The 8222-nt window shown below is 31.2% G+C and overlaps 1 protein-coding gene and 4 non-coding genes across 6 annotated transcripts; 1 reads left to right on the plus strand and 4 right to left on the minus strand.

The window, feature by feature from the left end:
* Positions 1-131: 131 nt before the first annotated feature.
* On the minus strand, positions 132-5804 carry LOC136781344 (27 kDa hemolymph protein-like). 2 transcript variants are annotated; one of them, XM_066740197.1, is made up of 5 exons: positions 5525-5804; positions 5362-5403; positions 2187-2639; positions 1837-2002; positions 132-1749 (listed from the first exon to the last, which is right to left on the minus strand). In XM_066740197.1, exons 2-5 carry the CDS (start codon positions 5393-5395, stop codon positions 1497-1499), a joined length of 906 nt encoding a protein of 301 aa, XP_066596294.1. In that variant the 5' UTR covers positions 5396-5403; positions 5525-5804; the 3' UTR covers positions 132-1496. The 2 variants fall into 2 exon arrangements, with proteins under 2 accessions (XP_066596294.1, XP_066596293.1); XM_066740196.1 differs by having other exon boundaries at positions 5362-5443; positions 5525-5803.
* Positions 5805-6494: 690 nt separating this feature from the next.
* Positions 6495-6566, minus strand: TRNAD-GUC (transfer RNA aspartic acid (anticodon GUC)). The gene has a single exon. It is a non-coding gene; the product is annotated as a tRNA-Asp (tRNA).
* Positions 6567-6914: 348 nt separating this feature from the next.
* On the minus strand, positions 6915-6985 carry TRNAG-GCC (transfer RNA glycine (anticodon GCC)). Its single transcript has one exon. It is a non-coding gene; the product is annotated as a tRNA-Gly (tRNA).
* Positions 6986-7502: 517 nt separating this feature from the next.
* On the minus strand, positions 7503-7573 carry TRNAG-GCC (transfer RNA glycine (anticodon GCC)). Its single transcript has one exon. It is a non-coding gene; the product is annotated as a tRNA-Gly (tRNA).
* A 301-nt stretch (positions 7574-7874) lies between these two features.
* Positions 7875-7945, plus strand: TRNAG-GCC (transfer RNA glycine (anticodon GCC)). Its single transcript has one exon. It is a non-coding gene; the product is annotated as a tRNA-Gly (tRNA).
* The last annotated feature ends 277 nt before the right edge of the window (positions 7946-8222 follow it).

Here is an 8222-nt window from a genome sequence, read left to right on the forward strand (position 1 = left end):
ATTTATTTTCTATCAATACAAAAAAAAGTGATTTTGTTGGATTATATATCACTTGCAATAATTTCTGGAAAATCAGTGTGATTAGTTTGTAGTTAATCACATATGTGAAAGGAAATAAAAGTTAAATCTCATTTATACAAAGAATATATGAAATTTTATTACAAAAAATGAAATGTTGACAGATATAAATTTTGATATTTCGCGCGAGTAGTTTTTCATATAAATTCATTTTACACATTTTAAATTATATAGTTAATAATTTAAATATGTATTGCCATTTGACGGCCCTACTATTACTATTATCATTATATTTATACTTCTGTACAAAATTTTAAACAAATTTAATATTTTATATTTATATAAAACTTTAAATATTTTTTTTGTATATGGAATGAAATCAAAAAACATGTCTGTACCATATGACAAGTAACTGCATTCAGCAGAGTAATTGTTGAGTAAACAATATATATATATATATGAACTGGCTAGTTATTTATACGTACCAAATGTCAAACCAATAGAATATTAAGATTTTAAGATAAAGCTCTCAACATCTGCAAATAGCTTTTTACACTGAATGCAATTAAGTATTTTACAAATTATTGATTAAAATATTTGCTTGTAGTAAATCATATATAATATTTAATTGTCTATTCATAACCTGAATAATTTAAACAATTTTTTTTTAATAGATAAATGTGTATGAAATTTCAGTTCAATGTTTTTGTCTTATAGTGAACTCGGAGGCTTGCACTAGTGCACACTGAGTGTATCTCTTTCTTTTTTTTATTAATGTAAAAGTAGAAGATAGAGATATAATCAGTGTACACTAGTACTGGTAACAGAATTCACGATTAGCTTTAACTAAAATCATTTTAAATAGACAATTAAACAATGCAAAAATCAAAATCTTTTGGAAGACAAATATTTCACTGTACACAGATAGTGTATTAACATCCTTCTAATTTAAAAAACTTTTTTGGTACCATCTTTCAAATTGATTTGTGACACAGCAGGACTAAGTAACCTAAGTTTCAAGTACTTAAAAATTAAGTTTCTTTTATACAAAAATTAGCCTAGTTAATTTAAAAAATGATATCCGTTTAGTTATTAAGGTTAGAGCTCTGTAGATCTTGCATGAGCAGCTAATTATGCTGCTTCTATATTCTTTAAATTTTGTATCTTTCAATGATTAATTTTTTGGCACTTGTATCACTTGACCCTGCAATGCTGCATTTATAACAAATAATCCTAAATAACAGTATCTATACAAATGCTAAATAATACAATTTATAAATATGTTTCATGATTTCTTTAGGTCTTAAATAAATTTTAAACAATTTATCCTGAAGTAAACATGCTTCTGACTTAAATAACAAAAAATTAGTTTATAACTTTTCATGGTAACTTAAAACTTTTTAAAAATAGCTATTTTATGGCTGCTTTAACCAATTGTGATTATTATAAACTTTTGTTCTGAAATAGGAATGGCTTGTTTATAGAAATTTGATACTTAGATATACTAACAGCAATGTAATAATTGAGCCAAATTCAGTTGCAACAGAGGTTCCTGCAGCTCCCCCAGTGACAGCTTCCCCAGTGGCAGCAGCAAACCGTGCAGTAATCAAATTTTGACATGGTGTGGATCTTATAATAAAGTTAAAAATAGAATCTACTATATTAGCTGGGGTTGGATCTTTGCAACCTTCTAGTTTTTGAACAGTGCAATTCTGAAGCTTCTTCATGTCGCTAAAAGAGAAAAAATAAATTTGCTATTTATATAATATAACATGAAGTGCTTATTTTAGTTAAAAATACTAAAGAAGGAATAATTACGTGCATCCCTGTTCTGTGTATACCAGGGTTGGTAAACTTTCTAGCGATGGTACTCCCCCATTCGGATTTGGCTGTGGAATGTAGTGCCCGAAGGTAGAATTCAAACAGTCTTGAATATCTTGTTGTTTATCTTGAAAACATTCTGGTCCACCAGCAGAAATGAAAACTGCAAACAAGATATTATCCATTGACCATATACGAATTTGTAAGTTATTATTAGTTTTTATATTGTGAAGATTGATATTAGAATCTATTATTCATAAAAATTTTTAAGACGGTAAGTTAATATTTGGATATAATTATACCAAGCCATTATTCCTCTAATTTTTTTAATTAAAAAATATACTTACGAGCAATACGATCACCTTCCTTGAAACAAACAAATTCTAACAAAGATTCTGTAACGTTCCAGATGATCCTTTTGGTCTCTTTCTCTTTTTCCTCCAAACAGGCATCAATTTCATTAGTGAAATTTGTTACGCAACCTTTTAATATTGGAGCCTTTTGGCAATACTTCTTGAAGACAGTATCAAGTTCACCAGTGGGTTTGGCCTTTTCCATCTCATCCTGGAGTTCGGTGACATTAATCAAAGACCTTACGCAGGTTTCCAGATCTTTTTGGGCAACTTTAGCCTTGTCAAAAGCTTGTGGGCCACCATTCTTGTCACATTTTTGTTTAAACAGATTCGAAGCCTCTTCTATGGAAGGTATAGCCGAGGCATCCAAATTGAGTTCTGGTACTTTGTTCAAAATGTCCTGGACTTCCGGTATACTTTGCTGTGCAGGACTATGGCTTATAAGTCCTATAATGAAATATCAAAGATTGGAATTTATTGTTTGGCACTCAAATACGCTTATCAAGCTAGAAATTGAATTGGTTTATGCATTTGATAATTGTGCGCAATATTTGTTTGTACTCATATAACCTAATTTGTTTTGGTTTTACTTTTTTAGGAACCTATTCATAGTCACGTATCGTACGTAATGTATGCAATGTGACTGTTGCATTAGTGAGCTAATCATGTTATTAAAACCGCATCTAATTTATTTTCAAACCGTGGTAAAATTGAAAGCAAAAAAAATTATATATTATTTGACCCACATAAAATTTGTATGGCCTGGAATCATAATGAAGAGGATGCGAAATAACGAGAAAATTGCAGGAAGGTTTTATGCAAAATGTTATTTGATCCAGTTAGGAAGTAATATTGCACGGAATTCCGGTCAGTGGCCTATATCATTTGCGGTTATAATTGTGGCTAACGCATACATGTAATAATAATCGTCAACCGCAAATTCGCTTATCTGATAAATTTCCACAAGACTTTTTTAACCTGCCAGGAAGCCTCCAACTATAAAAATATATCATTTTAAAAGGTCTGAAAAAATGGCAGTGTAGAACAAGAGGCACAGGTATCATTAGTCAGAAAAGAATAATTTATATAGAAGCGCACATTAAATAATGAGCGAAGAAAATTTTAATGGAATCTAGAGTGACAAATTTGAATAACACTTGACGAACTTGTTGCGACTTAATATTCTTGCCAGAGATCTATCATTTTACATTGATAGTATAGTACATACAAACTAATAAATAATAAATTAGGTATCATCAAGAAATCTCACACACATTCAGACTACAAGAGTTTTTAATCTCTGGACTTTGTATTGGTCGTGTTCCACCAGATGATCGTCTTTATACCGTAATATTACTTGCTTTGACATAAAAAATATTCCAAATGAATATCTATTATTTTGCTCGTATCTTCTCATATAACCCGTTCAATTGATTTTTTTATTATCTGGTACGAAAGACCTTAAATTTTGCTGTTATATGAATTTATTATCACTTTAATTTCATATGGTCGTTTTTCGAAGGAATTTTATTCCGATTGTATTCATTCAGACGCTTTGTTCCCTTTGTGTTATTTTTACATTACGCAGATTCGCTAAAAGACGAATGGATGATTGTGTCTTATCTTTTCTGTACTGTAAAGATTATAAAGCTTCTTTCATTAGCGAAAAACAAAAAAAAATAGGACACTACCGACCGGAATTTAAAAACTAGTCTTTCCGGTTCGTTCGTTTTAGATAAATATACAAACGTTGAATAAAAAATTGAAACTGGATGTATTGATTTTTTACATTTTCAAGCCATTTGATGCATTCCATTTACTTTTGATAGTCTTGATCTGTTTGTAACCGATTTTCCCAATGTATCACAATTCTATTGATTTCGTACCAAGCAAGTTTCAAATGAGTTTGTTATCATGCAGTAGATTTGTTTGGAGGGTTGATATTAATTTTCCGTGTTCTATCACCCAACTTCATCTCATCATTAAACTTAGACAGTACACAGTGTGTAACTCTTAACCTCTAACCTGCGAATGACGGTATGTAAATGAGGATCAACCGCGTGGGGAATAAATCATATTTAGCTGAAGCCACGCAAAATTTGACTTGGTTCAACACATGCTCAGTTTTTTCTTATAGAGCGATGAGTCTCTTCAAGTATGCCCCAACATAAGTGTATACTCATTTTTTTGTGCAATTTTTGTCCTATGATTTTGTATTGTGAAAAAGTTGTAATCCTTTTTTGAATTTATTTATTATATCATTTTCATCAATAGAAAGAAAACACAATGAAAGATTTAAATGGACAATTTATCCAATAGTTTTATAATTATTACTTCGTACAAGTAAAAATTAACGAGTTAAAATTATTATATTCAAGCTAAATGCTAACAAAAACATTCTCTTTCTCTCTCTCTCTTTCTCAACTTTCTTCATAAAATTCAACTACCTCGACGAAATGCGACACTCGCTGAAAACTAATTTTTATAGTTGCAACTCAACTCTAACGTTTCTTGAAATATTTCGTGTAATCTGTTGCGGCTTGTTATCAAATCAAGTACAATAAGGAATGAATCATTCGAACAAAGATCACCAATCTAATCGCACATTTCTTGTAAAATATCAGCACTACTGGCAACTGATTATGTTAATAAAAACGCACACACAGGTCTAGAGTCTTGAATTTCCGACTTATAAATCTATACAATCGTAACGTAAAATTATAGCCGGGGGTTTAAAATTACACTTGAAAATTTTGCTAAGAATTTCAAATTTTTATGCATTTTGTTAAAATTCCTTTATAATATTCTAATTCATTACAGATCATTCTTCCCCTTTTACTCCATTTGTACAAACACTTTAATTTTAGTATATTGAAAATGACTTACAAGTTTGAAATAACAGGTATATATAAAAACTACGGGCCATAACCTTGAACCACAGTCTACCGTGCGGAAGTCAAAGTGCGAGAGACGTGCACGGTATAAATATCAATTTATTGTTTCGTTTATCAAGATAAACAGAAATTATAAGACGATTTTCCACAAGTACCTTGAAAACAATGTCACGAACGACTCATCCAGTATAAATGTAGATTCATTGGAATTAACTAGCTGGATTCCTTTCTAATAACAAAATAATATCGTTAACCGTACGAAATTGTCAACTCACCCATAAATAAGATCACAGCAATGCAGCACCTCATGTTGAGTTCTGTGAGACAAAATAAAATAGGGATAGTCTCGCTGAAACACTTAATCGTTGATAAATTTTTGAAAAAATGCACTGAGCCCAAGTTAAGAGTAAAAGGTTCAGAACATGACGACAAGCTAACCTCAACTGAAAAGCACGGCGGACCGGTAGACACTACTAGTAGACACAGTAGACACTGCTCGCTCAGTGAGTTGAGTTCAGTTTGCTCCTTTACGACCACCTCCACTGGCTCTACTTCACCACTCACCAGGCATCACATGCTCAGAGAACCAGAACCACTCATTATATCTACTGTATACGTGTGTATTCTAGGAGGAAGGGAGATAAGCGAGAAGGACGAGAATTGCTGAGATAGTAGGAAGAAAACTGGAGAAGCATGCCAAGTGCTCACTGTCTCTGATCGTTATCCCCCCAATACTAATGCACTAGCGAACTAGCTGGCGCTTGCGCCTCATTTACGTAACCTCCGTTTGACTACACAGAATATTCTAACAGTTTTCCTTAACCATTACTTACTGGAAGCTTCAGTATTGCCAGCCGTTAGCCGTAAACGTCTAAGGCACAAACAGTGTGCTCCAATAATGTAGAAATATTAAAATAATTGATTGGTCGATAAAGCGTGTAGACATGAAATTTAATTTGCAATTTTCATCCCTTAACAATTTCTCGTAATACTTTGTTTTAATGTGAAATTCAATTAATGCAAATTTCTGGTTGACTTTGTTGCCCTTACTCGGGTAGAGAAATGATCTAGCCCTAATAAAGCATGCAATTGCGGTCAAGCCGAGCTTATAAATAAATAGGTTAATAGGATTATAAGCGGGTCATACTTTTAATCTTAGGTGAATTAACTTAGCTTAATTGAATTTAATATGAAATATCTCTTTTCATAAGCAACCATTGTTTTTAAACTACGATAGAATTTTTATCTCAATGAATCTTCCCGATTTTATAAGAACAAACTGTTGACAAGTAATATTTAAGTTTTAATAAAAGATTGTTATGAGTTTTAGTTTGTGAAAATTAAAGATGAAAGTAATTAAAATATAATCTATCTGAAAATGGTAATATATTAAATAAAAAAATTTATCCTCCCCGACGGGGAATCGAACCCCGGTCTCCCGCGTGACAGGCGGGGATACTAACCACTATACTATCGAGGAATGGTTGTATAGTTTGCTTTTTTTCTGGAATTCGTTGAGTGATGTGTTTTAAACTGACAGTAGTATAAGAGATTGATTCAAATAATAAGTAATACTTGAAGGTCTTGAATAATATAAAGAGTAGTCCAGTTTAAACATTTTTAAATAACCTTAATTTTCGCAAATAGCATATTTAAAATGAAGTTTACAATGCTTTATTTAATATCTAATAAATGATAACCATCATTAAATATTTGTCCTAAACAAATGCTTGGAATTAAAAAATCTATTTGAATTAACCTAGGCCTATAAAAGATTATAAAAGACTGTATAATAAGATCGAATTATAAAATAGTAAAAAAAATTAATTGCATCGGCCGGGAATCGAACCCGGGCCGCCCGCGTGGCAGGCGAGCATTCTACCACTGAACCACCGATGCTTGTTTCATGGGTCGTGAAATGTTCTACCAAACATATTGTCCAATAGCAACAAATTCTGGGAAGCTATCATGGTAATAATAAACAATTATAATATAATTTATTTTAACAGAAATTTTTTTGATAACACTGCGCGATGACTAATCAAAAAATATATTTACGGCGACGATAAGTTAAATCTGTAAATTCATTCAATTATTTTGAACATATATTTCTACCGACATAATTTTTAGTGTGAATCGTGACTTCTTTCAATTGACATACTAAAAGCATCGAATGAAGTTCGTAAAACCATTATTACAATAGATTTAATTTAGATAATAGTAAATAATAACACGCATAACAATTGAATGAGTCATAGGTATAAAAATAGTTTCAAACCAAGTGTTAATTGAAAAACCTCTGTAAATATACTATTATATTTTTCTTCGCTTTTATTTAATTTATTAATTTTTTATTTAATTATTTACCAGTGATAATAAAAAAAAATTAAAATAATTAAAGTGAAAAAAAAAAGATTGCATCGGCCGGGAATCGAACCCGGGCCGCCCGCGTGGCAGGCGAGCATTCTACCACTGAACCACCGATGCTTATGTTAACATTTGAGGTAAGATGGGTTGATAAGTCCTTGAATATTTAACAAATCTCAAGGACTCTTTTTCAAATTCTGAAAAAACAAATGTCTAGTATTCCCGCAATATAAAAGTTATATTTTGTATGCTTACTAATAGAAAATTCATTCGGTGAAAACAGCAAACGTTTAAAAGAAATGTATTTATTGAATAAAATAGAAATTCAGTGAGAAGAGTTTCTCTGACTCTGTTTATAGCGAAGAATTGTTTTTTTTTTAAGGTTCCGTTTTCAATATACTTATCTCTTATGCCACAGCAAGCATCGGTGGTTCAGTGGTAGAATGCTCGCCTGCCACGCGGGCGGCCCGGGTTCGATTCCCGGCCGATGCAAATGAACTTTTTGTCAATCCTTCAATTTAATGCGATAGCTGTAACCCCAGTAAAATAAAAATATGACTAATAGACAATGACATCCGGGAATAGGAAATTTTCTAATTAAGAAATATACTCTCAATTATAATAGTTTATGATTAATAATTGGATTATAATTATTACAATATATTTATTGAAATTCCTATCTGATAGAAGTTTTTTAATTATTTTTAATATTCTTTATTCAATTAACATTGACATACAAGAATCTTAGTTTACTTTATGTGGAAGATTT

Source organism: Prorops nasuta, unplaced genomic scaffold, assembly GCF_024137725.1.
Source record: "Prorops nasuta isolate Cenicafe-Biocafe unplaced genomic scaffold, Cenicafe_Pnas_1.2 PNAS00022, whole genome shotgun sequence".
NCBI lineage: Eukaryota > Metazoa > Arthropoda > Insecta > Hymenoptera > Bethylidae > Prorops > Prorops nasuta.

Excerpts from the sequence above, each read along its gene's own strand:
- LOC136781344 (XM_066740197.1), bottom strand. The coding sequence starts at position 5,395 with ATGAGGTGCTGCATTGCTGTGATCTTATTTATGG. Across the intron at positions 2,640-5,361 it reads TGCTGTGATCTTATTTATGG|GACTTATAAGCCATAGTCCT; the intron begins GTGAGTTGACAA and ends ATTTCATTATAG. Across the intron at positions 2,003-2,186 it reads GGAAGGTGATCGTATTGCTC|TTTTCATTTCTGCTGGTGGA; the intron begins GTAAGTATATTT and ends TCTTGTTTGCAG.